The sequence below is a fragment of the Oncorhynchus kisutch genome, linkage group LG29 (assembly GCF_002021735.2).
Source record: "Oncorhynchus kisutch isolate 150728-3 linkage group LG29, Okis_V2, whole genome shotgun sequence".
Lineage (NCBI taxonomy): Eukaryota > Metazoa > Chordata > Actinopteri > Salmoniformes > Salmonidae > Oncorhynchus > Oncorhynchus kisutch.
In genome coordinates this window covers 16211245-16238911 of record NC_034202.2, presented here as the reverse complement: position 1 = coordinate 16238911, position 27667 = coordinate 16211245, and the positions used below count along the sequence as shown (strand labels likewise).

The window sequence follows — 27667 nt, the reverse complement described above, 5'->3', positions numbered from 1 at the left end:
AGCAGGTTGAGAGCTTCAAGTTCCTTGGTGTCCACATCACCAACAAACTATCATGGTCCAAACACACCAAGACAGTCGTGAAGAGGGCACAACAAATACTATTCCCCCTCAGGGGACTGAAAAGATTTGGCATGGATATTCAGATCCTCAAAAAGTTCTACAGCTGCACCATCGAGAGCATTCTTACAGGTTGCATCACTGCCTGGTATGGCAACTGCTCGGCCTCCAACCGCAAGGCACTACAGAGGGTAGTGCATACGGCCTAGTACATCACTGCGGCCAAGCTTCCTGCCATCCAGGACCTCTATACCAGGAGGTGTCAGAGGAAGGCCCTAAAAATTGTCAAAGACTCCAGCCACCCTAGTCATAGACTGTTCCTCCTGCTAATGCACGACAAGCGGTAGCGGAGCGTCAAGTCTATGTCCAAAAGGCTTCTTAACCGCTTCTACCCCCAAGCCCATAAGACTCCTGAACAGCCAATCAAATGCCTACCTAGACTATTTGCATTGCCCATCCCCTCTTTTACTCTGCTGCTACTCTCACTTTAACTCTACCTACATGTACATATTACCTCAATTACCTCCACTAACCGGTGCCCCCGCACATTGACTCTGTACCGGTACCCCCTGTATATTGCCTCGTTACTGTTATTTTACTGCTGCTCTTGAATTATTTGTTACTTTGATTTTTTTGACATTTTTTTACTTGTCTTTTTTTTAAACTAATAATTTCTCTAATTTTTCTTTTCTTGGTTAAGGGCTTGTAAGTAAGCATTTCACTCTAAGGTCTACAGCTGTTCTATTCGGCGCATTTGACACAAACCCGTGCGCCTGGAACCTACTAACATAGCCCGTTCAAAAGCACTTAACTCTGTGCTAGAGGCGTTACTACTACAGGCCCTGGTTCGATTCCAGGCTGTAACACAACCGGCCGTGATTGGGGGTCCCATAGGGCGGCGCACAATTGGCCCAGCGTCGTCCGGGTTAGGGTTTGGCCGGGGTAGGCCGTCATTTTAAATAAGAATTTGTTATTAACTGATTTGTCTAGTTAAATCAAGTTTAAATAAAAATTTAAAATACAATTAATCTACACTGATTGAAGTGGATTTAACAAGTGACATCAATCAGGGATCATAGCTTTCACCTGGATTCACCTGGTCAGTCTGTCATGGAAAGATCAGGTGTCCTTAATGTTTTGTACACTCAGTATACATTGACATGCATTACTTACACACACAAGCTTATATAAACACAGTCTCTTCTGTGGCATAGTAGTAACATTGCTAGCTTGGAGATAACAGGGAATATTGTCTTATTTTGTGACTATGTTCCTCCTCCCGCCACAGGCTGTGTACGCTGGTGCACGGCTGCAGCAGCAATAGTTCCCTGAGATTCGGGAGGACTGGCCCATCGCTGCCTTACCCAGGAGGCCACGGGACCTTGGCTGGCCCCTGCAGGCTGTTTGTAGGAGGGGCCAGACCCTTCCAGCTTCCTCATCAAGGTATGTCTGCCAGAGTGCATTGATGTGTCAAAATGTCCCCTCTTCTTTCTTTCCCCTCCTTTTTTGTTGTTCCCCTCTCTTGTCTCCCTCTGTGTCTGAAGTGGGCACCATCCCTGAGCTGCCAGGGCAAGCACGCCCGTTGGACACGGACAGCAAGGGGGTCAAGGAGCGGAGGTGGGAATCCGGGGTTGCCCTCCCTCCTTCCCTGTCCATCGCGCCAACTTTTGGGCTGACTGTTTTAGTGTTTTGTTAGTGGTGGAAATGGTTAAACTGGTCAGGGGCATTGGGGAGTTGCTCTGTGGTAGACCAAGGCTATTCACTTCCTGTTGTCTTGATCAGAGGGGTTTTAACCTGACTTAAAGGAACCATCACCTTTTAGATGTTTTACTTCCCTGTGTCTTTCTTTCAGCTGTATAGTTATACTCATCTTGATAATGTAAAGATAACATAACTTTTAACCCCTGTCCATCTCCAGCTCTCCAATTCCCCGACACACGGCCTCCCCCTCAGCAGCAAGGCCTGGGCACCCGGCTCCACAGCGCCCCCTGTCTCCTGGAGGCCACGGGTGGTGGTGGCAGGCAGAAGATCAGGAAGCAGCACTCTGACCCCGTGGTGGCCAACCTGCAGGCAGGCATGATGGCTATGCGGCCCCTGCACTCCTCCCCCAGGCTGAGTGAACTCATGCAGCGCAGCCCCCTCCCCACCATCCTGGGATCCCCCTCTAGAGTGAGTTCATGTTTTGGACACAGCTAGTACAACGCCTGTGTTTTAGAGGAAACTGAACTTGCTTTAAACAATCAATTCCACTGTCTATAGTCTCTCGACTCTACTTCTGCATCTGACACTGATATCCTGTTCACAGGCCATACCACCCTTTGAGTTCCCCAAACCTCCCAGCTCCCCCAACCTGGTGACTTTCTTGGCCCAGCAGGGTATGGTTCTGGCCCCGCCCGGCAGCAAGGCTGCCTCAAACCACATGTACCCAGTACAGCCTCCTACTGGCCAGCTTGGGCAATACAGCCAGAGGACTACAGAAGACAACAAGAGCTTCGGCAGGTCTCAGAGTGCAGGTCGTCTGTCTGACATGCTGCTGATGGCTGCGTTTGGAGGACCGCTGGGGGAGCACGGCAGCACTGAGAACCTCCGCTCAAACAGAGACATCACAGGTGAGCATAGTAGACCTATTCACCAAGTTTTACCCTTCAGTCATTGTCTACCTGCATGACTAAAGCTGTTCTGTTCACCAGCCGAGGTTGACTAGATAGTTAATATCACAGTGACTGACTCGGTTTTCCTTTGTATGGATGTGGGTCACTCCGTATAGATCTGTTTGGGGGTTAGAATTTGGAGCTTCCAAGGTCAGCAGAGCTGTGCATATTTCCTCACTTATTTTTTAGACTGGGGTCACGGTATCAATTGGGTGAAGTTCCACAGGAGTCGATTCCAACACAAAAACTTTTTAATGGGTGACTGCGCTTCCTGATTTGACCTTGTGTTGGTGGTTCATTAAGAAACGCGGCCATGACTGAAGGCAAACGAGTTGTCTTGGGGATGTGGTTTGATGTGGGTGTGCTATGTTCGAATATCGTATCATGGCAGGTACTGTTGTCTGTCCCTACTGAATCACCGTAGCAACACATGGCCAGCCACTTCCTCGAAATAATAACTTCCTTCAAATCTATCATGAAGGGAAAGTCTGTCTGCGAGCTGAAAACTGGTTTCTGAGAACAATAACATGTCTACAACTTCATCTGCAAGCTGCAAGCTATCTTAAATAAAGCACAAGCTGCGCACTGTTTATCAGTGCCCAAAATCAAGTTCCAGCTAGCTAAGTTCCAACAGACTCGAGTGATTGGCACTATCAAACATCAGCAAGTGAGCACTCCATAAAGGGCTTATGGGTTCTTTCAACATAACATTGGTGAGGTGTGGTCTTATGTAAACAAGCCTGAGGCGTCGTGTATTGGGCAGGTCTGTCTCACTGTCTGGAGGTTCTGGCTGCTATGATTGGATAGAGCATGCACAGCGCAATCAGCACAGCTGATTGTCTCATATTAGTGAGCATGGGCAAATGGGCATGATTGTAATCCATACCCACCCCTCCAGTAAGTCGTGACAAACTCACTTACAAAACTCAGTTTTAGACGAGACTGACTTTATGACCAAAATTATCCTATGTACACTTTGTCGTCAATTTTGACACTATTGTCGGACTCATATCGATGCCATATAGAACCAACTTCTCTGGTTTTAAATGGCCTAATGTGCTGAGGACTGTATTATTTAAAGAATTATGTATTCTTTTTTGTTTTTGCTCAATCTGATTTGGTGGGCCTGGAAGGGCCCCAGGTAGTGGGGCTCTGTCCACCCAGGCCCACACAAGCCTACTCTGCTCTAATGGAACATTCCTTTTTTCTATAGGAACTGAAATGTGTTTCTACAGCTCTGGACTTTTAAAGCAGTAACACTAACTACCAGGGTAAATTACTAACTTGCTCCACTGCATGTAGCTAGGTCATTACTGTGATTCATCCTCCCTGTATTATGTCTGATGAGTTCTGTCTCGCTGTCCTCAGCACCCTCTGGTGTTGGAGCCATGGCAGCAGGCTCAGCCCTCCCAGCCCAGGTGGTGTTCACTGTGGGCTCCCCACCCAGTGGCAGCATCCCTCCACAGCCCTCCAGGACCAGACAGTTCTCAGGTGAGATGATTGACTCAGCAGCTAGGTGTCATTGCTCCGCACAGCATCCAAATACATTATAGTGTCCTAGGGATGCTGATCTTAGTGGCAATGATATTCACAATACACTACTCTGTGTCAGTTGAACGACTGTCAGTTTAGACTAATTGCCATCAAGGGCCTGTTCTGAGGTACTTTCCATGCTCTAACCACAAAACACTTATTTCTATAGCAGGCTCCTCCAGCTCCATAAGCCCAGTGGGTTCCTTTACCAGCCGATTTCAGACAGGCACCTATCTGGACGGCTTTGAGGGTCCTTCCAGACCACGCTACAGCTTCACAGACCCAATTACGGCCAACATGGGGGGACCTGTTAGCTTCCTGGCCCCTGAGCTGCCAGAGGAGACACTGATGGAGGTGAGAGGAGGAGGAGGAGTAGGGGTTGGAATGTGGGGTTGCTGCTGTCTGTTTCTCTGAGTTTGTCTCTGCATGTTTTTTCTGTCCATCTCGGTCTCTGTTTTGAAGAACGCCCATCTCCCTGTAGGCTATATTTTTTGACGTCCGATGTGCGTGACCTTGTCTCTCTCCCTCTGTCTGTCTGAGTGCAGCAGGAGCACACAGACACCCTGAGGAGCCTGCGCTTCACCCTGGACTTTGCCCGCTGTCTGATGGAGGTGGCAGGGGTCAGGGGGGCTGGGGCGAAGCACGGGGACACCTCTCCGCCCTCTCTCCTGCAGCAGCAAAGCCTAGTGGCTGACCAGATCAGCTCCCTCAGCCGGGAGTGGAGGTGAGAGCCTCCAGCTAGTGAAGCTATACCATTGTTACTGAAACAACTTCGTCTAGTCTTTCCTTTTCATGGGAATATGAGATCTTTACAAATGGATGATAAAAGCGAGTCAGACTTGGTTACTGTTCACTTTGAGATTGAGAGACACTTGGCAATGACTGTAGCGTCAGCTACAAAATCATGACTCTGATCTGTGTGTGTGTGTGTGTGTGTGTGTCAGCTATGCGGAGCAGCTGGTGTTGTACATGAAGACTGCAGAGCTTCTGTCGTCTGCCTTGCACACAGCCATGGAACGCGTCAAACAGGGAAAACTGTACCCCTCTGCTACTGTCAAACAAGGTGAGACCCAACAACTTAAGAACATGGCTGATTAAAAGCCAACATTTACAGAAGGATATAACATTACACTCATCTGGCAGATGTATAATGGAAAAAAATGTCTTGAGCCCAACCATGCTGTGGAGTAGGACTGCTCTTTCTCTCTCTCTTTCCAACGTGAACACTGCTCCACTCTCAGCCCTCTCCTCTGTGACTGTGTGTTTAGTGGTCAAGAGGCTGAACGAGCTGTACAAGTCCAGCGTGTCGTCCTGCCTCTCCCTCAATGCACGGCTGGAGCATTTCTTCTCCCGCAAGCACCGTCTCATGGACCACGTCAATACCATCACCGCCGAGAGGCTGCTGTTTAGCCACACTGTTCAGATGGTGAGGGAGACACTGTGTTTAGCATCTTGGGCCATGTGTAATCAAGCTTCTCAGAGTAGGAGGGCTTATCTAGGATCCGGTCCATGTAATCTTATTCATTGTAACCTAAAAGGCTAAACTGATCCCAAATCAGCACTCCTACTCTGAGATGCTTTATACGGCCCCTGATCTCTTCTTCGCCCTCTACTCGGCTTGCAGGTGCAGGCTGCTGCTCTGGATGAGATGTTCCACCAGGGAGAGGCGTCGGTGCTGCGCTACCACAAGGCCCTGCTGCTGATGGAGGGCCTGTCCCTGCTCCTTACCGAGCAAAACGACATCCTCAGCGTCAGCAAGTGTGAGTCACCTCAGAACTTTCACCTCTGACCCACCACATCCATTAAGCCTGAACTGCAGTAGCGTATCTGTTGTTGTTTTTTACATTTTACAATGTAGTCATTTTGCAGACTCTTATCCAGAGCGACTTACAGGAGCAGTTAGGGTTAAGTGCCTTGCTCAAGGGCACATTGCCAGATTTGTTCACCTTGTCGGCTCGGGGATTTGAACCTGCGTCCTTTATGTTAATCTCTGTCTGGCCCAACACTATAACCACTAAGCTACCTGCCTCTAGGCTACCTGCCTCTATGCTACCTGTATAAAACATGACTTTATTTCCATGACTACACAGGTAATTACAAGGTAATTGGACACTTGGCTGTCCTTTTTTACTTACTGGTAGCTTAGTGAGTTGTCCCTTTCACAACATCAATCAATGAATAATACTACTTCTACTTTCTCTCTCGGCAGGTAAGGAATGCATTGAGCGTCGCCTCACAGCTCTACAGTCAGGGCTATGTGTTTGAGGACTCTGCTCAGCACCCGTGATGCTGCTATGCTATGATGTCACTCATTCTGGACCGGCACCACCATGCCCATTCAACCTCCCAACCAACTCTGTATCTTCCCCCCACCCTCTAGTTTCCATGGAGATGTCAGCCGGTGGGGGGTATGTGTGTTAAGAAGGGCCTATAGTCTGGACAGGGTAGACTGGACTGGTGGTTTCTGTGTCTGCCCCACCACCAAGCACTCTTAGGTAAACTGATGTTGGAGATGAAGGGCTTGTGGGGGGGGCAACTACACACTCCTCTGTGTGTCAGACAGGACCCCACTAAACGGACTGACTCTCTGCAGAGCCACACACACACCCCTACCGTCTGGAACGATACCCTGACCAATCACAGTCAAGCTGTCTGCAGGACGATGCAACTGCAGTCACAGTCTCACTCCATTTAATCCTGTCAGTAATTCAGTGCAAAGCAATCACAAATGAACCTTCACTCCTAAGACATGAAGTCTTACTAAATAAGAAGCCACTCAGTGTAAAAATATAATATATCTTTTTTTGGTGTGTTTTTCAGGGAAACCAGAAGAGTTTAAGAACGTTATCCCAATTGCATGGCCTGTCACAGCCCACTGGCCTGTTTGTGTACATTTTGAGTTGTATGTAGAAAATAGGTCATTTTAAGTTATGGACCTTACCTGTGATAGATAGAACAATATATAGGTGCTATTACAGAAGTGTTTTACCTTATTTATCCCTGTCTGACACTTTATTGATGCTTCATTTGCCATATTAAGAATGAGAATATTGCCCAGTAGGTAGATTGTTGGACCATAGACAGCAAACCTTTCTAGATTCTCCTGTCTGTGCCACTGGGCCTTTGACAGGATGTTAAATATGGACAGGAAATGGGCCTCGCTGAGCATTTCCCTTTGACCAGCCATGTTGGAAGAACAGCTTGAACCACATACTCCCCATTCAGCTTTTTAGTCAAGAGTACTTGAGATGAATCATCATCATCTTATTATTTCCTAAAGTTGTTCTTAACCAGTAAAAAGCCAGGAATATCACTTTGTAGACAAATTAGACAAAGGAATATTGCCCAAATTGGAAAAGAAACCAATTGCCACTGATCTCTAACCAAATACGTGAGATTTAGTTGAGCTTTATTTCTTTCATATTTTCCGATTCAAACCTCTTATGGAGTCCAGTCACAATCAGTTTCAATGTAGGTCTGCTTGTAAAACTGGACTACACCTGTCAATGACTACTGGTGTTATTGCACTGTGTTGAGGTTTATCAGTACTGTACAGAAAAGAACAAGGCGGGGGGGTGAGTTAGAAGATGTACATGAAACATATATGTTCCGTTTTTCATGTACATGCTTGGAGACAATCTTGTTTTGGGAGTTATTTCTATGGTTTTTATTGTAGTTTTAGGCATTTTTGTGTTTTGTTTATTCATTGTCAGATGTTGAAGTGTGATGGTTGTCTTAATCTTGACAGAGAAATGTCATAAGCTATTAAACTTTGAAAGGTGCCTTTTTGAAGAAGGAAAAAAAGAAGAAAAATGTGTAACTGAAAAAATATTTTTGTTGTATTGAGTAGCCAAAATGAGGACTGATGCTTGTGTTGAATTTTGAAAAGCAGTACAGTTTATTGAATTGTAGTGGATCGGTTGTGGAATTTATATTAGAGGTGGGTGGATATTTCCCTAACCATAGCTTGTATCCTCAGTAATAACCAATAGGGGATGGACAAAATATCTCATTGTGCAATGGACTAGTGGTTAGAGGCAACCTCTACCCACTCGAAGAAGCATGTGTGTTTTGTGTATGCATTTGTGTGAAACTGTTTCGAAGAGTGAATGAATGACTTACATTTCCTCACTACAGGGAACTATCAGAAACAAGAGCAGGGGAGCATTTTCCCCTGTGAAGATTGTCTGAATATTCTGGTTTGCCCATAGATGCTTTCTTGCCTGTTTTCCTTTCACCAGTCAGCAAAATGTACAACAAGCATACAGAGTAAATGTCTAGTTTATATCATACATCCCAGATGAATGATGTGGTCATGTCTAGTGACTCAAAATGTACAACAAGCATACAGAGTAAATGTCTAGTTTATATTATACATCCCAGATGAATGATGTGGTCATGTCTAGTGACTCGTATGGCTTTCATCACCTGATCAGTTGTTATAAAATGGGAAATGTTCAATGAGTGGCAGGTAGCAAGGCAATGGTAGACCTTTTATTTTATACGTGTCACTTGTTTTGTTTAGTTTCTTACGACCAGTAGCCTAGCAGCCATCCTAATGTTGTGTAAGAACGCAACCTATGTCATGTAAGTCACTCTGAAGAAGAATGACAACTTACAAGGTGGGTTGATTGAAAAGGCCCATGAAGTAAAAGCTTGATCTGCACTCCAGTGCTTATGTGACACTAATGATACCCACTATTTCCATAATGGATATGACTGAAAACAAGGTTTTGCCAACTTAAAGACGTTTGCCGTTTTTCTTTTGGCTTTATAAATGCAGTACACCTGAACGTTTCTTCCACACACTGCTGATTTGAATATTGACCATACTATCTCAGTATCACTATAGTAAATAAAGTTATTTGAAGTTATTTAAGTTATTTCTCTGAATATGTGTGTATATTACAAAGCATGGACAGAATTTCCCCACCTATCCAAAGAAAAGTATTAGAAATAGAAACTTTCCCTACTATCAATTTTAGACTGTTGTTGGAGCTATATCTCTGACTGTACATTTAAGCCTGTAAAAAGGAGGGGGGAAAACTATACACACTATTACAATGTCTGTGTGAACATTTCTGGTTTGAAAGGCGCTGCAGAAATAAAATTGTGAAAGGAATTAGGTTGTGTATGTTGATTTTTACTGGTGGTTCTTTCTTGAAAATAAGAGTTTCATACTTCTGGAGGTGAGGTACAAAATGTCATTTATTTCAATGGATGTTAATAGCTTACTTCTACAATTATTATGTTGATATGCTAATTGTAACCATTGGCATGTTACAATTTCAAGGTGTCTTTAGTGGTAGCCATGCAAACAGCACTTGTTTGCTTGCACCAATGACCGTATGGCAGAGTTCATCAACTACAGTAGATTCAACTGCGGGATGCTTTTTTTTTTTTTGTGGCATATTTTCAGGGGGCCGGAACATAATTACAAATTATACAAATTGACCACTGAACAAAAACAGAAACACAACATGTGAAGTGTTGGTTTCATAAGTTGAAATAAAATATCCCAGAAATGCTCCATTTGAACAAAAAACGTATTTCTCTCATGTTGTGCACAAATTTGTTTACATCCCTGTTAGTGAGCATTTCTCCTTTGCCAAAAAAATGAAACTGGGTTTGCACACCCGGAGAATGTTTGCACAAACTGTCAGAAACCATCTCAAGCAAGCTCATCTGTGTGCTCGTCGTCCTCACCAAGTTCTTGACCTAACTGCAGTTCGGCGTCATGACCGTCTTCAGTGGGCCTTCGATGGATTAATCCCAGTTTTAACTGTACCGGGCAGATAGTGTGTATGGCGTCATGTGGGCGAGCGGTTTGCTGATGTCAGCGTTGTGAATGGTGTGCCCCATGGTTTCTGTGGGGTTATGGCATAAGCTACAGACAACGCACACAATTGCATTTTATTGATGGCAATTTAAATGCACTGAGATGTGACGAGGGTGAATGGGCAGAGACAAAAATATAAATGTCTTTGAACAGGGTATGATAGTGGGTGCCAGGTGCACAGGTTTGTGTCATGAACTGCAATGCTGCTGGGGTTTTTATGCTCAACCGTTTCCTGTCTGTATCAAGAATGGTCCATCATAGAGACTAACATGTGAACAGGAGGGATCATCAACTACATTCGGCCATTTTTTTCTTGAGAGGATTGACAGGGGGCCAGAACATAATGAAATAATAATTTGTAGACAAAAAATTGACCACAAAGTCCAAACAGATAAATCTTGCTTACATTTGTATAAGATCACATATATCTCTCTTGTGTGTGGGAATACTTTGGAGGAGATTTCCTAAATTAAAATCCCTTGGAGCTGGTGTTTTAACAGTCCTTTTTGTCTACCATTTTATTTTATTATAAAAAAAAAGAAGTTGCGTTTTGCCCAGAAAAGGAGGGGCCAAATAAAATGACCCTTGGCCCAAATTCAGGCCATGTGCTGCCAGTTGGAGAACCCTGGTCTAAAGGAACAGGCAGTACAGTATAAAATACGTTTTTGGGGCGGAAATATGTAATGTGTGGAGCATTATTGGTTGCTCCACGAATGATCAAATAGGCTACAGCTGGGGGAAAAGTGACCTGAAGCGGCATAGCAAGCCCAATTGTTCGCATATTTAGCTAAACCTGTGCCATCTGAGGTCAAGAGTGAAATAAAACCAGACTGACATATGTATTTTTTATGTTCATGTTGTAAATGTTAATGTGTTGTAAATGTTCATATGTGGCAATGCTCAGCTGTAGGCTACAGATTTATGCCAGTGCTGTGCTGAGCAGACCATCCTGCTGGGGTCTCTGTCCTCATCCAGCCTTAATCGATATACATTTAGGTAATTTATACTGACCAAAAATGTAAAGGCAACATGCAACAATTTCAAAGATTTTACTGAGTTACAGTTCATATAGGGAAATCCATCAATTGAAATAAATCCATTAGGCCCTAATCTATTGATTTCACATGACGCATGGATGCAGCCATGGGTGGGCCTCGGAGGACATAGGCCCACCCACTGGGTAGCCAGGCCCACCCACTGAGTAGCCAGCCCCACCCACTGGGGGAGCCAGGTCCAGCCAATCAGAATGAGTTTTTCCCCACAACAGTGTTTTATTAAGGACAGAAATACTCCTCAATTTCTGGGATTTTTTATTCCAGCTCCAACACTTTACATGTTGTGTTTATATTTTTGTTCAGTGTAGAATACCCTCTTATCCAGAGTGACTTAGACCTACAGTCAGTGCATTTAACTAAAATAGATGAGACAACCACGTATTACAGTTGCATATGGCATTACTGATATTATTTTAAATACTTCCTAAACCAACAGCCTACATATTTCTACGTGCAAAAATGAGCACGGGATGGGACTGGATTGGTTTTTATCAGGAAGGAACAAGAAAGTTCTGAAGTTATAGAAATGTTGCGGGATCAGGACAGAACAGGAAAACAATTGACAGGACAGTAATGCATTTTCACCCCTGTGTCAACCTCTACTCCACCACCCAAAGGACATTCAGCCAACCTGACACAAGTGCATTCGAGTCAACATGGGCCTGTGGAGCGCTTTCGACACCTTGTAAAGTCCATGCCCCCCAACCAATTAAGGCTGTTCTGAGGGCGAACTGATGGTGAACTCAATATTAGGAAGGTGTTCCTAATGTTTAGTGTACTTGGTGTATATCTCTATTAGGTGTGGGAATACTTTGGAACCGATTTACAACATTACAATCACTTGGAGATTATTTGCTTGTGTTTTTTACAGTCTTATGTACAACAATATACCACATCATAAACAATTTGTTTTGCTCAGAAAATGTTCGGTCACAATAAAATCACTCGCACAGTTGGGTAACCCTGATGTAGGCTTGCACCTCCCTCTCTCTTGACGAGTTAGGGCGCATGCGGTGTATGGGGATGTTGCTAGCCTAGCTGTCGGAAGCTGTGCCTCTGTGTGAAACGATCAACTAATAAGGCCTTGTTGAAACATCGGTAACAAGCTAGCTAGGTCTCTCTCTCTCCAATTCTTTGTTCTGTTCTATTTTATGTTAGAGGCAGTTCAGGTCGTTGTCTTTATAGGTAGGCTAATCCACATAAAATGACCGATCAATCATCCCTGTTGCTTCGAAAACAACTGGCAGGTAAGCGAGCACCTAACGTTAGCTAAATTATGCCGAGTTGAACAAGTGTAGTGTAGTAGTTACCTAGCTTGTTGTCAAATAATGTTTGTTTTACTTGTATTTAAAATGTCAACGTAGCTACGGCTAGTACGCAATGCAAATTCCCAGCTGGTGTATGTTTAGCTAGCTAACGCGTGACATACCATTTTGCTAGCTAGTTAACTAGCGAAACACAACAGTGGTGGTAACGTTGTGTTCGCTAGCTAAGACTTGTAGAAGTGTGCCATTTATTTTAATCGTGGCCACACGTCTAGGTCATTTCCTCAAGCTAAATAACATCCCATGTTCATTTTCACTGGTCCGTTAGCTGAATTCTAGCTTGACAACATGCATGACATGGCATCAAGGAGATCACACGTTCAGGGGTGGGTATTGGGTAATAATGTCCGCGTGTTTGTTTACCCCTTTTTAGAGCTCAACAAGAACCCTGTGGAGGGATTTTCTGCCGGTCTCATAGACGATGATAACATCCATCAGTGGGAGGTGGTTGTTATTGGCCCTCAAGATACATTATTGTGAGTGTTTTACAAATCTGCTCTGTTTGTTGAAGGCATAACCTGGAGGCCCCACGTTGAATTGCATTGGATTCAACGTTGGGGGTAAATTAGCGTTAGGATCAGCAAAGTTTCCTCTCACGACCTCTACAAGCCAGAATATATATTTTTATTTACTTTACCAGTTGTCCATGTGGTTGGTCCTTTTGCAGGTAAGAATAAGACAATATATCCACATGAAAGAATAATTCCAAATTTTGTAAATGTGTTCAGATTTTTTATCACCTGAAGCATGTGCACAAGATGAAAAAACATTATTTGACTACATGCATACTTGCTGAGCTGTGCACTGTGTTTACATGATTCTGCCACATGCTTCTTCAGGTGATAGAATTCTGAACTCACTACCAGCCCTTTAAAAGGTTGGTGTACAGTGCATTCAGAATGTTTTCAGACCCCTTCACTTTTTCCACATTTTGTTACCTTACAGCCTTATTCTAAAATTGATAAAATAAAATAAATGCCTCATCAATCTACACACAATACCCCACCTTATTTACGTAAGTATTCAGACCCTTTGCTATGAGATTTGAAATTGAGCTCAGGTGCATCCTGTTTTCATTGATCATCCTTGAGATGTTTCTACAACATGATTGGTGTCCACCTGTGGTGGGGACAAGTCTTTGAATGTCCTTGAGTGGCCCAGCCAGAGCCCGGACTTGAACCCGATCGAACATCTCTGGAGAGACCTGAAAATACCTGTACAGCTACGCTCCCCAACCAACCTGACAGATCTTAAGAAGCTCTGCATAGAATAATGGGAGTAACTCCCCAAATACAGGTGTGCCAAGCATGTAGCGTCATACCCAAGAAGACTCGAGGCTGTAATCGCTGCCAAAGGTGCTTCAACAAAGTACTGCGTGAAGGGTCTGAATACTTATGTGAAAGTGATATTTCAGTTTGTTTAATCCATTTTAGAGTAAAGCTGTAACGTAACAAAATGTAGAAAGTCCAGGGGTCTGAATACTTTCCGAATGCACTGTATGAATAGCTTTCATAATGTTTCCCCTAAGGTTATTAGCCTACCTCCTCTTTCTCTCTTGTTTCTTCATTCCTTCCTCGCTTTCAACAGTGAAGGACAACAACTTATTTCATTTATCTTCATCATCCTAATGACATCCTAGAATAATATAGGACTAGAATTAGATGCAGGAGGCTTTCACTTCTCTTCCAGATTGAATGGTTATGGGTCTGAATAAGTAACTGCTATAGGCTACCGTGCGTTCGCTGTTCTTTCATACTACCCGTGAGTTTTATTGGCTGCTGTATTTAACATTCAGCAAAAAAAGAGATTGCGTCCCTCTTCAAATAGCCTGTTGGTATAATTCATGCAAAAAACAAATGTCCAGCAAGCTATTCTAGTCTAGCTAGTTCTGCATGGGACTCTGAGGTAAGGTTTTTTTTTTTTTTAAGGAGACCAGCAGATCACAGGCACTTGCGTATAGCGCAAGAGACAGAGGCTATAAATGAGGTTATTATGTATAACCCATCTTTAATTGGCTAAATGTAAGGCTAATATTGCATTGAGTTTATTACCTTAAGAGGTGGGCTAGGAGAGCGTGCTCGCATGTGCACAGATTTTAAAGCAATGCTATTCGAGTGATAGGCTGCAGCTACAATTAAAAAAGTAATAATCTTTACCCAAAAAAAACTTGACCCCCCCCCCCCGAAAGCCAGATGGAGATGAGTATATTAGAAGCACATTCGGTCTTTATATTACTGTAGCATAGACTATGTTGCAGAAAATATAGGCCTACCAATCACAATAAAACAAGTTACCATAATGAGATGGTATGTCTACATGCATTGTGACCTGCGCTCCATACTGAGATGGTAGGTCTACATGCATTGTGACCTGCGCTCCATACTGAGATGGTAGGTGACCGATTCATGAGTATGTATAAGTAGACTTCGTCATTCTTCGGAGGTAGAACCTAAATGTGCATTTCGTCTCTAGGACAGGAAATTAAATAGCTGTGGCAACTTCCTCTGGGGGTGGGAGGGGCCCTTTTTTAAGAAGAGGAATTATATAAATAGGTGGGGTTTACTTTGTCTGTGGTAAATAGTGACTGGCACTTTAGCACCTCCTATATGAGTGACACTCATTTTCTCATCTTGTTTCTTTACAGCGAGGGTGGTTTCTTTAAAGCCTACTTGACCTTTCCCCTTGACTACCCACATAGGCCTCCGAAGATGAAGTTCATCACAGAAATATGGCATCCCAATGGTAAGTGGTTTCATTGATGAATCACCTTCATCCCTTTCTGTGCTATTTATTTACTCTAGGCCTTGCCATGGCATACCTCCTGCCTTCATCTCTTGCTCTGTGCTTAATCTCCAGGTGGTTCTAGGCCTTCCTCTTTAGTGTTTGCCTTGTGGGTTCCATGTTGGAGCCTGTTTTGTGATTGATTTGTTTCTTTGTTTCTTCTTAGTGTGTCCTATCCAGCTCCACTTCCTTCTCTCATTGTTCTTCCTATTGGGTCTTGTTTTGTAATTTCCCACAGCCTGATGTTGCTGATGTATTCTGGGAGTCTACTGGCCAGACACCATCTGAGACAGTGGTTAATGAATTACTTTAGTTTTTTTTTCAGATCCATACAGAAAAATGGATTTGACATTTGAGTTGAAGATCTTCAGTTTTGTTCGATGTGCTGTACAGTGTGTTAGTCAACTGGTCAGCAGTTTGAATCCTGTACTCTTCCCTTTCAGTTGCAAAGAATGGTGACGTGTGTATCTCCATCCTTCACGAGCCCGGAGAGGACAAGTTTGGCTATGAGAAGCCTGAGGAGCGCTGGCTGCCCATTCACACTGTAGAGACCATCATGATCAGTGTCATCTCCATGCTGGCCGACCCGAACGGCGACTCACCCGCCAATGTGGATGCAGCCGTAAGTCCCAGACATACACCCTCGCAGGTGGGGGAATTCAATGAGAAAAAGCTGAAACGACGGTGCTGTTATTTTCTTGTTTTTTATGGCCTCAACGAATTTACAGAAACAAGTGAAATGTCAGTTTTAGACTTGTGTTTTTGTAGAACAACATTTTTGATAGTAGTGAGGGATTATCTACCAGTTTAGTTGATTGTAGTGCTTGTGAAGCTCGGGTTTTTAATGTACAGTTGTGTTGTGCCCTGTAGAAAGAATGGAGAGAGGATCCTTGTGGAGAGTTCAAGAGGAAGGTGGCTCGCTGTGTACGAAAGAGTCAGGAGATGGCGTTTGACTAGGCCACACACCCAGTGAGTACCTTTCTGGATCCACACAGCGCTCAACTATAATCTCACACTCACGTTGCAGAAATTGAGACCCATTCAGTGCCTTGGCTGGATAGTACATCGTCAATTGTTTGTTTCCCTATCAGTCTTGATGCTTTGATTATCGTTTCCCTTGATTTATATTTTGTCTGCAAGCTAATTGTTTTATTTTTTTTAGCTAGAATTTTAACATCGGGAGATCGATCATGTCACTCTTCAATAAAGACTTTTGCACCAGCGCTCTGCTCTTAGGAAGATGTGGAATAAAAAGCCAGCCCTTTTTCTTTAGTTGTGTAAATAGGGTCGTGTAATTTCTTCTGTGGAGGAAAAAACATCCCCTCATGCTTATTGCCCAGTTCTCACCGTAGACGTATTTATTTAAATGATAATTATGACAACTCAAGATGCATGTTTTTGTTTTGAAGAGCTTCTTTATTTTCAACCTGCCACTGAGCCATCTACTTTTGACTTGTCACTTATGCAATTGTGGTCAATGAAGAGATACCAACCAACAATGGCTATCGTTGCCCCCGTTCTTTACCTATGGAAGCCCATTCCTTCCAAAGTGTTCTGCAAAGTCCTTTCAAAGGGGTTAATACACTCTGCTGCCTTAAGTTGTTTCCCTGTGAGCTAAGGAAACTGGCTCCTGCGATGTCTGGTTTCTTCCATTTTTGATCAATCATTTTTTGGGGATAAACAAACCTAAGAATATTAGCATGAGGAAAATAATATTTTTTGTAATAAAGATCTCAGCTCTAATTGTAAATGTAAATATTATGTACTGTATCATAAATCAAGTTGTGTCTTTTGGTTTTCCCCTTCATGTGAAGTTTGTATACTTGAGTTTCCTTTCTAGGATATTTTTCAGGGACATGTGTTCAGTGTCGTCTATCCTTGTGTGAATAATTATTTAAGCTTTGGTCACCTGTGAACATCTACAGAAAGAGAAGTCATCACATTTCAGATGGTTGTCTTGTTTAAAAGTAGTTTGTGGTCTCAAGAATGTGAATAAGGTGATGCCAGTTCTGGTTGAATGTCCACACCAGTATTGCCATTTTCTCCTGTGGAAGCAGATTACACTAGCCCTTTGCAACAGCACAATTTCTATCTACGAGGAGATGCTTTAGAGTCTTACGCTTTAGAGTCTTACGTTATTCATGCAATGCAAAGGATCAAAATAATGAAAGTGGTGATGGATTGTTAGAACAAGCAATAAGACTTGTAGCTCAATAGTTTTTAACTGATAGTACCAAGTTATACCTATTCACCTGTGTGGAGTGAAGACTGGCATGAGTTGTGAAATAACAGGTTTTTACACCCACATTGTTTGAGTCCAATAAAGTTTTTAAAACAATATTTTCTTGATTGTAAGAGACCGAGACATGTTTTCAGAATTGTTTTATTGCATTAAGTAATCGCTTAACATGATCAAAGAAGCCACCTGACAACAGTATGTCCATGTACTCTTCAGTATAAAATCATCTCAGCCACACAAATGGAGGCACAAAAATGAAACAAACAAAAATCCATCTGCCTTGCAGTAGTTTAGACCCGAATTGTCTACTGTCCAGGAGCTGACAGGCTTTTGTTCATGAACTGTTTCTTAACAAAGCACACCCACCACTGAAAAAGAGGTCACAGTCAGGGTTAGTCCATCAATCCACTAAAAACAATTGTGACAGGAGCGGTCAGATGTCTCACCTTGCTGGGTTTGTCTGTCTGGGGGTCAAACACACGGTCACACAGCCTCAGCCCCGTCTCCTGCCGGATCTGCTGCAGGTACGCCCTCATGGTCTCTGATCAGGAAAAACCATGGGGGGGTATTTAATTAGGATCCCCATTAGCTGTTGTAAAAGCAGCAGCTACTCTTCCTGGGGTCCACACAAAACAGATATTGACCAAACGTAATCACAACTGCTGGTACTACACAGTGCAGCCTAAAACACTAATGTACGGTTGGTGTGGCACCTCTATCAGTCTACTCAATAGTGTTACTAATAGTGAAAATAATCAATATTACTGTAGTTCCTTACCTTCTTCCTGCTTGTTGCTGGGCTTTGCATACATGGCGTTGAGAGGGAAACCAGGTTCTCCAGGGATGGGGAAGTTGGTGATGCCCAGGGTGTACATCTCCTTCTCTCCCTGACCCCTGGAGCTGCACTGCAAATAAACAAGAATTCAGGAGGGGAGGTCACCATACAAAACAAATCATGACTTTGAATTGTTCAGAGGACCCAACATTCCATATTACTAAGGGGGGGGGGGGTCATTTGGAATCAATAGCTATTTGCTTTATTAGAAAAGCCTGTTGGCAATCAATTAATTTCATTTTGTTACCTTCTGTAGCTTCTTCAGGCATTCAGAAATGTACAGGGTGACGTAGATCAGTGTCCTGTCTGCCTCGTTCTGGGGAGGGGAAAAAAGGTTGATAACTCCAATGATACACCAAGCCTTGTGACCGACAGACTTAAGTCCATAGTAATGAGAATTCTGTTGTCTAATGTCAACATGCTGTGTCCAGGGTTGTCTCGGGTAGGAGTTTGCAGACACTCAAAATACTACTAACAGAAAACAAATTCAAAGGGTTCTGTTGAATAAGTTTAGAGCAATGGTTTTCAGCCTGAGACCACTTTTTCCTGCCAGAATTTCTGGCGGACCCCATTTTCCACATGACCCTACCACACCCCAAATGACAACCTAAAAACGGTACATTAATATTTTTACATCAGCAAATAACTGTCAATTCATTATTTTTCAAATAAATTACAAGTACATATTGTTCCTCCACTTTTAGCTTGTGGGCGCTACTTTCAGAACTACTGCCTAGAAAGTAAACAAAAGTACTGGGCAGCATGGGCCTAGGAGGCTCACAGGGATATTGGTATCCACTAGAATACTCCAATTATACATTTGATCCTCTTTCTCCCCCCCCCCCCCCCCAACATGACAAAATTAGTAGAATTGCAGGAAATTTGCAAAAGGTTCTCTATGGCAAAAGGCGGGCTTTTAAAATGTTCCTTCCCGCGACCTGAGACTTGGTTTGTCCGGCCATGCACAGCCGACGTCATAGTTAAACTCCTTATATTCGCTCAAGTTATGTTCCAATTATGAAGGGTCCCTGTTGAATTTGCTATCAAAAAGTTTGAGTACTCTTTGTCTATGGGTGTATGAGAGCAGAACCTAGTTTCAGTCACTGCCTAACTAAGCACTGCTAACAGAGCTATGAGAATACTGTATTGCCAAGGGCAATATTCAGAGAAGCAGGCTGGGGCATGCGGGATACCACAGGCCAAGCCACTGTAGAAAGGGGGAGGTACTGTAAAAACATTAACTTCCTTATAACATGTAGTCTACTCTACTATACTCAAACAGACAGCATTCCAGAAATAGCAGGTGACCACTTCCATTTTTAACAGTCACCATTTTGCAAAAAAAATAAAATTGCATTTCAATGCTGCCTTACCTTGATTTCATAATTCTTAAAGAAGACATTAGCTTTGAAATAGTAGATGGCCTCCTCAATGATGTCTGAATCTTTGGCTGAAATAACAAAGACCAGTTGAAAATAGAGGAAGTTAGGGGTTGCTGGCCAAGTACTTAAAAATAAAGAGAATAAACACTTGAGTGACTCATGGCACCTAATAAGTAAGCAACATGCACCACCAGGCAACCACAGTCAAGTGGACAGGTTGAAAGATAGACATCCTACTTATGATCGAATCCTTGTTCATATCACACAAGAACTTTGTACATTCTTGTAGGCTATTTTCTAAACCCGATGGGTGGAGTATGGTAAATTGGGCAAGAATGTCAACACCAGCTCTTTAAAAAGTGTGTCAAATTGTTTAGTTTGCTAGCTGAAACATACTCTCTTTCGCTGCAGGGCCCTTGAATTGGGTTTTTAGTGGCAGCATAGCCATGTTCCCCACCATCTTGGTGTCCCCATCCATCAAGCCAGAGTGGTACGCCTTGCAAAGGAAAATGAAACAGTTGATGCATATATAATGCTGACTATGAGATGATCTTTTTGACAAAATGAGAATGCCAGCACTCTACTGTACTGGATAGCGGTCAGAGCTATAGCTACTAAACTAGCAGATTGGCTAGCAGCTAAACCCACCAAACTACTAACTCCATTGGCTGCATAAATTAACATGTCTCTTTTTGACCGGTTTTCATTCAATTGGCAACTACAGACTAATATCAAGCAATATTTTTACAATTTTGTTGCCACGTTATTTTTGGGTGATCCAAAGCATTTTTGTTAAGACTGAAATGACCAACGTTAGCTAACCAGAAAATGCTATGGTCGATACAGATTGGGGAAGATACAAATATTTACATTAGAGAACACAATTAAAGGTTGTTCATTTAAGAGGTGGTCATAATATTTTAGTTACTTACAGGCATTTTGAGAGACTAATGCAAATATTTCAGCCCCTGCAAACTAAAAATGTAAGCGTTTGTCAGGACACTACTGCTACTCGCGCTGCTGCTGCTTCCGCCTGTCCCACCCAACAGAATAGACAGGAAATAGACCAACGTATAGAGACGCGGTGTGGACAATATATGAATGACCACAGGGTGGCACAATTGATCACAATTTTCATCGAAATAAATGTCAAAACGTTGTTTTACAATAGTTTAATTACGAAAACATAATCCAGATATTCAACAAGAAACGTCTTCTTAATTTCCATTAAATTCTGCTTACAGTCAAATATCAACAGGTCACGTGGTGGAGCTTCACAGACAGGGATGGGGAGGGATTCGGGTGAAATTGAAAACACCTTCCTATATTGAGTTGCATCCCCCTTTTGCCCTCAGAACATCCTCAGTTCGTTGGGGCATGGACTCTACAAGGTGTTGAAAGCGTTCCACAGGGATGCTGGCCCATGTTGACTCCAATGCTTCCCACAGTTGTGTCAAGTTGGCTGGATGTCATTTGGGTGGAGGACCATTATTGATACACACGGGAAACTGTTGAGTGTGAAAACGCCAGCAGCGTTTCAGTTCTTGACACAAACCGGTGAGCCTGGCACCTACTACCATACCACCCGTTCAAAGGCACTTCAAAATGTTTTTTCTTGCCCATACACCCTCTGAATGGCACACATACACAATCCATGTCTCAGTTATCTCAAGGCTTAAAAATCCTTCTATTACCTGTCTCCTCCCCTTCATCTACACTAACGTAAGTGACATCAATAAAGGATGATAGCTTTCACCTGGATTCACCTGGTCAGTCTGTCATGGAAAGAGCAGGTGCACTTAATATTTTGTAATGTATATCATCTCAGTCCTCTTCTTTGTCCTGGAAGAAATCATCATAATTTGTGTTGTCTGGCTCCTCGTCAGGCTCCTTAGGAGAGAGAAAAAAGGAGAATGAGTGAAAGGTTTTGGTTAGTTGGAGAGTCGACTTAGTAACTTAGTACATTATTTCCCAAAACAGGAATAGAGTTACTCTGCTCTACTAACCTCTAGGGCTAAGCATACATTTCAGTCCACAAAGTAGTGGATTTGTTTTGTATTTTACCTTTGGCTCTTTGAACTCCAAGTCTTCTCCGTACTGTATGGAAAAGTCGATGTGCTGAAGCACTATGTTGATGCCTTCCTCGTCTGTGCGATCAAAAGGCAGGAATCTCACCATGCTGTAGTCATCAATCTAGAAAACACAAACTAGGGGTCATGACTTATTTATGGACACCAGTGCTGCCTTCTCTCTATGCACAGTTTTGTACGGCATAGGGCTGTCAAACGCTAAAAACATTGAATTGAGTTAATAGCACATGTGTGAAATAGGACCAATTACCCACTGAATTATTATTATTTGTCAATTCTGAATTTGCTCAAATTAAGCTGGAATTGAATATTCTTCATTCAAAAAATGTTACAAGACCCTTGACGTCTTGATTTTGTCGAAAGGAACGATTAGCAAAATTAGGTCAATTGAGAAAGCATACTTTCTTTAACTTCAATGTCAACTTGTTTTTACATTGCATTGTTGTTTTTAGCTGTATAGATCTATTTTAGGATGTTTTCAGTGTATTTTGAAAGCTTTCAGACAATGTGATTAATTACAATACAACTTACCAAACCACAGATAGCTTTGGTCAGCTTCTTGAACTTCTTGCTCCTAATGGTGACAGAGTTGTCCTCCATCATTGAGTACATGTCAGGGTCCAGATACCTACATGGAGAGAGCGGGATCTGTCAGTGCCAGCCAATACAGATCCGCTAAGCTTGTGCATAGGATGCATTCAGAGCCAAACACACACACAGAAATAAAACCAGATGGACATAGACCAAGGCAACAGATACACATAAAAAGGAGGAAATCCAAAATGCTGACACCTACTTTTCTATTTCCTTCTTGGCCTTTGGACTGAGCAGGTCCATTTTGGTCATGATGTTGACTGTTGGGATCTCCAAGGACACCATGGCACTCAACGCAGCCATGATACCAGAGATGAACTAGGTTTTTGAGACACTTGTTTTTCAATTAACTTAAAATACAACTGTTATAGCATATTATAAAGCCTGTATAAAAGGCAGCGTGGGATTGTAAATAAGATGTGTCAGCAGAGGACATATTACCTTGAAGGTCTCCACCATGAACTGTGAGTCCACCAGGAAGACGCCACAGACACGGAATTCCCACTGCTGGAGCTGCTCTACCAGCTGCCTCATCACAGGGAGGTGTGTGTAGAGCTCTATTTGGCCTGCAGACACCACTAACACCGTCATCATCGTCGTCAACACCATTCTCACCACATCACCTTCAGCACAAACTTCTCAACTGCCATCACCATCATGGTCAACATCAAAATCAGATCCATATTATTCACTTCATCTCCACCATCATCATCATCATCATCCAGGCCACATTCCTTGCCCTGCTCTATGAAAAGCACCTTACCAGGACAGTCAAACAGTATGTAGTCGTCCTCCACGTGACCCAGGCTCTCCTCCAGCCAGTCAAAGTTGTTGGCAAAGTACTCCATGCAGAACACCAGCCCTCCATTTGGGCCGAACCTCAGTGACTCATCCTCCATCACGTCATCCACCATGATGAGCTCCCGGATATCTGAGGGTGGGAAAACAGCCATCAGTGCCACTCAATGTTAGAGAAACAGGACTATCACAGTATCAGAACTCCTAAGAGATGGGTTTTCTTACCTGCCATGACCGGGTAATCAAAGTGTTCAGCGGCTGGGTCTAGGTTGACCACCTGTACAGAGCGGTTTATGGCTGCCGCATGCTGGATCAGTGTAGAGCAGTAGGTACTCTGAGGAGAGGCGGGAGATATATAGAAACCACAGCTGACTTTACTATCGGTGGCAAAAACATACATGATGATATGAGAACATTGAATAGGATAAATCAAGTAACAGCTACAGTACAACCACATTTTTAAAGTGCTAGAACTAAATTTCTGAAATGGCAATGGCAGTGTCTGTAAGCAGTTTAGACCTTGAAGTTGCAACCAATAGTGTATATATAAATAATTGGTTGCAACTCTGTTAGCTAGCCCACTAACAATCTAGCAAGTGGTATCGCTAGATATGTTAATAATGTGTGAATTGGCATTTAATTGCAAAACATAGCCTAGCCCTGCTCATTTTGGAATCGACATGGAACAACCAACAAACCCCTATTTAGTTAGCTAGTTTAATAGCTAACTACCCACTGAAAATAACGGAAGCATTTCAGCACCACAGGCTGTGTGGATAAATAACGTTACTTAGCTAACGTAGCTATAATCTAGTAGCTACCTTTCCACTTCCCGCGGGGCCCATCACCAGTTGAGCATAACGAGGCATTTCTGCTATCCTATCCCGAAAACTACATGGACTGAAATTACCCCAAAAAAGTGTCGCTTAATTCTTCAAGACTAATATTGCAAAACAATGACGGCGAGTAAATGCGCAGCCAACATGCTTGCAGACAGAACACTTTCACTAAATACGGGTATCGTTTCGGGACAAAAGATACCGTTCGAAACAGGGCAAGAGGTATATTTTCACGCATGCGCACAAACAATTGTGCCTTTTGTAGCGGCAATACAACGTTTCCTTTTTTTACATTTTTTATGTAACCTTTATTTAACTAGGCAAGTAAGTTAAGAACAAATTCGTATTGACAATGTCGGCCTACACCGGCCAAACCTGGACGACGCTGGGCCAATTGTGCGCCGCTCTATGGGACTCCCAATCACGGCCGGTTGTGATACAGCCTGGATAGCTTTTAGGATGAAGTCCACCAATAACACCTAAAAGAAGAAGAACAATTTCACCTGCGCGCCGATATCTAAATATAAACGCAACATTTAAAAAGTGTTGGTCCCATGTTTCATGAGCTGAAATAAAACATCCCAGAAATGTGCCATATACACAAACATTTTGTGCAGAAGTTTGTTTTACATCCCTCTCTGTGAGCATTTCTCCTTTGCCATCAACCTGACAGTGTGGCATATCAAGAAGCTGATTAAACGTCAAGATCATTACACCTTGTGCTTAGGACAAATCACATTTTATTTTAGAATGCTACACCACGGGACTGTTTTGCTAGCACAGACAGGAATTTATTTACATTTAATTTACTTTAATTTAACTAGGCAAGTCAGTTAAAAACTCATTCTTATTTTCAATGACAGCCTAGGAAAGGTGGATTAACTGCCTTGTTCAGGGGCAGAACGACAGATTTTGGGGATTCGATTTTGCAACCTTTCGGTTACTAGTCCAAAGCTCTAACCACTAGGCTACCTGCCACCCTGCGATTCATCCAATGGCATTGATCGGCTTCATCAATAAGTGCATCGACGAAGTGCACACACAGTAACTGTACGTACAGATCCCAACCAGAAGCCATAGATTACAGGCTACATCCGCATCGGGCTAAAGGCTTGAGCTGTCGCTTTCAAGGAGTGGGTACTAATCCGGCGCATATAAGAAATCCCGCTATGCCCTCAGACGAACAATCAAACATGCAAAGCGTAAATATAGGATTAAGATTGAATCCTACTACACCGGCTCTGAAGCTTGTCGGATGTGGCAGGGCTCTAAAAATATTACGGACTACAAAGGGAAACCCAGACACGAGCTGCCCAGTGACGTGAGCCTACCAGACAAGCTAAATGCCTTTTATGCTCGCTGATAACCCTCTCGGTAGCTGTGTGATAACCCTCTCGGTAGCCGATGTGAACAAAACCTTTAAACAGGTCAACATTCACAAAGCCGCTGGGCCAGACGGATTACCAGGACCTGTACTCAACGCATGCACAGACCAACTGGCAAGTGTCTTCACTGACATTTTCAACCTCTCCCTGACCGAGTCTGTAATACCTACATGTTTCTAGCAGACCACCATAGTCGCTGTGCCCAAGGAAGCAAAGGTAACCTGCCTAAATGATTACCGCCCCTTGGCACTCACGTCGTTAGCCATGAAGTGCTTTGAAAGGTTGGTCATGGCTCACATCAACAGCATCCTCCCGGACACCCTAGACCCACTCCAATTCGCATGCCCCAACAGATCCACAGATGATGCAATCTCAAACGCACTCTACACTGCCCTTTCTCACATTGACAAAAATAACACCTATGTGAGAATGTTATTAATTGACTATAGCTCAGCGTTCAACACCATAGTGCCCACGAAGCTCATCACTAAGCTAAGGACTCTGGGACTAAACACCTCCCTCTGCAACTGGATCCTGAACTCCCTGACCGGCCGCCCCCAGGTGGTAAGAGTAGGCAACAACACATCTGCCATGCTGATCCTTAACACTGGGGCCCCTCGGGGGTTGTGTTACAGTCCCCTTCTGTAATACCTGTTCACCCACGACTGCGTGGCCAAACACGTCTCCAACACCATCATTAAGTTTGCTGACGACACAACAGTGGTAGGCCGGATCACCGACAACGATGAGACCGCCTATAGGGAGGTCAGAGAACTGGCAGTGTGGTGCCAGGGCAACAACCTCTCCCTCAATGTGAGCAAGACTAAGGAGCTGATCGTGGACCACAGGAAAAGGCGGGCCGAACAGGCCCCCATTAACATCGATGGGGCTGTAGGTGAGTGAGTTGAGAGTTGGAATTTCCTTGGTGTCCACATCACCAACAAACTATCATGGTCCAAACATACCAAGACAGATGTGAAGAGGGCACAACAAAAACTTTCCCCCCTCAGGAGACTGAAAAGATTTGTCATGGGTCCACAGCTGCACCATCAAGAGCATCCTGACCGGTTGCATCACCTCCTGGTATGGCAACTGCTCGGCATCTGACCGTAAGGTGCGAGAGAGGGTAGTGCGAACGGCACAGTACATCACTGGGGCTAAGCTTCCCGCCATCCAGGACCAATATAATAGGCGGTGTCAGAGGAAAGACCATAAAACTGTCAGAGACTCCAGTCACCTAAGTTATATACTGTATTCTCTGCTACCGCAAAGGCAAGTGGTACCGGAGCGCCAAGTCTAGGACCAAGAGGTACCTCAACAGCTTCTACCCCCAAGCCATAAGACTGCTGAACAATTAATAAAATCGCCACCAGAAAATTTACTTTGACCCCCCCTCCCTTTTGTACACTGCTGTTACTCGCTGTTTATTATCATGCATAGTCACTTCACCCCCACCTACATGTACAAATTACCTCAACTAACCTGTACCCCCACACACTGACTCGGTACCGGTACCCCCTGTATATAGCCTTATTATTGTTATTCTTATTGTGTTACCTTTTAAGTATTGCTTTTTATTTTAGTCTACTTGGTAAATATTTTCTTAACTCTTCTTGAACTACACTGTTGGTTAAGGGCTTGTAAGTAAGCATTTCAGGGTAAAGTCTACACTTTTTGTATTCGGGCCCATGTGACAAATAAAGTTTGATTTGATTTGAACCACAGACCACGTGTAACCACGCCAGCCCAGGAACTCCACATCCGATTTCTTGACCTGCGAGATCGTCTGAGACCAGCAACCCGGACAGCTGATGAAACTGCGGTTTTGTACAAACTGTCAGAAACCGTCTCAGGGAAGCTCATCTACGTGCTCGTCATCCTCACAAGAGTCTTGACCTGACTGGTCAGTGGTTTGCTGATGTCAATGTTGTGAACAGAGTGCCCCATGGTGGCGGTGGGGTTATGGCATTTGGGATGCTCTCGATCGGCGTGTAGAACAGCGTGTTCCAGTTCCCACTAATATCCGGCAACTTTGCACAGCTGTTGAATAGGAGTGGGACAACATTCTCCAGGCCATAATCCACAGCCTGATCAACTCTGTGAGAAGGAGATGTGTCGTGCTGCATGAGGCAGATGGTGGTCACACCAGATACTGACTGGTTTTCGGATCCACGCCCCTACCTTTTTTAAAGGTATCTGTGACAGATACTGAACAAAAATATAAACGCAACATGTAAAGTGTTGGTCCCATGTTCCATGAGCTG

General features: G+C 43.5%; 4 protein-coding genes across 10 annotated transcripts in view; 2 read left to right on the top strand and 2 right to left on the bottom strand.

Annotated features, from left to right (window-relative positions):
• The window catches only part of LOC109873787 (serine/threonine-protein kinase ULK1), a 48005-nt gene extending 38642 nt beyond the window's left edge, over positions 1-9363 (top strand). For 4 of the 6 annotated variants that reach the window (XM_031808869.1, XM_031808866.1, XM_031808868.1 and 1 more), the window contains 10 exons: positions 1346-1500; positions 1976-2226; positions 2363-2666; positions 4077-4199; positions 4411-4595; positions 4787-4965; positions 5186-5304; positions 5510-5667; positions 5866-6001; positions 6451-9115. In XM_031808869.1, the coding sequence (XP_031664729.1) occupies positions 1346-1500; positions 1976-2226; positions 2363-2666; positions 4077-4199; positions 4411-4595; positions 4787-4965; positions 5186-5304; positions 5510-5667; positions 5866-6001; positions 6451-6506 (1666 nt within the window). In that variant the 3' untranslated portion in view covers positions 6507-9115. Of the gene's footprint in view, positions 1-1345; positions 1501-1975; positions 2227-2362; positions 2667-4076; positions 4200-4410; positions 4596-4786; positions 4966-5185; positions 5305-5509; positions 5668-5865; positions 6002-6450 lie in introns of all 6 variants that reach the window. The other 2 variants (XM_031808865.1, XM_031808867.1) reach the window with 2 other exon arrangements.
• A 2399-nt stretch (positions 9364-11762) lies between these two features.
• LOC109874310 (ubiquitin-conjugating enzyme E2 G1-like) lies at positions 11763-17581 on the top strand. 2 transcript variants are annotated; one of them, XM_020466171.2, is made up of 6 exons: positions 11763-12382; positions 12834-12936; positions 15105-15202; positions 15685-15863; positions 16112-16210; positions 16404-17581. In XM_020466171.2, the coding sequence occupies exons 1-5, from the start codon at positions 12340-12342 to the stop codon at positions 16196-16198; spliced, it is 510 nt and encodes a 169-aa protein (XP_020321760.1). In that variant the 5' UTR covers positions 11763-12339; the 3' UTR covers positions 16199-16210; positions 16404-17581. The 2 variants fall into 2 exon arrangements, with proteins under 2 accessions (XP_020321760.1, XP_020321759.1); XM_020466170.2 differs by having other exon boundaries at positions 16112-17581.
• A 27-nt stretch (positions 17582-17608) lies between these two features.
• On the bottom strand, positions 17609-20755 carry LOC109874309 (actin-related protein 2/3 complex subunit 3-B). The gene is made up of 7 exons (XM_020466169.2): positions 20630-20755; positions 20094-20193; positions 19689-19765; positions 18563-18631; positions 18259-18385; positions 17927-18021; positions 17609-17848 (listed from the first exon to the last, which is right to left on the bottom strand). Exons 1-7 carry the CDS (start codon positions 20633-20635, stop codon positions 17786-17788), a joined length of 537 nt encoding a protein of 178 aa, XP_020321758.1. The 5' UTR covers positions 20636-20755; the 3' UTR covers positions 17609-17785.
• Positions 20756-20854: 99 nt separating this feature from the next.
• Positions 20855-24210, bottom strand: LOC109874308 (GPN-loop GTPase 3). The gene is made up of 8 exons (XM_020466168.2): positions 24001-24210; positions 23405-23513; positions 23145-23312; positions 22823-22947; positions 22584-22699; positions 22319-22415; positions 21762-21890; positions 20855-21587 (listed from the first exon to the last, which is right to left on the bottom strand). The coding sequence occupies exons 1-8, from the start codon at positions 24046-24048 to the stop codon at positions 21522-21524; spliced, it is 858 nt and encodes a 285-aa protein (XP_020321757.1). The 5' UTR covers positions 24049-24210; the 3' UTR covers positions 20855-21521.
• Positions 24211-27667: the final 3457 nt, after the last annotated feature.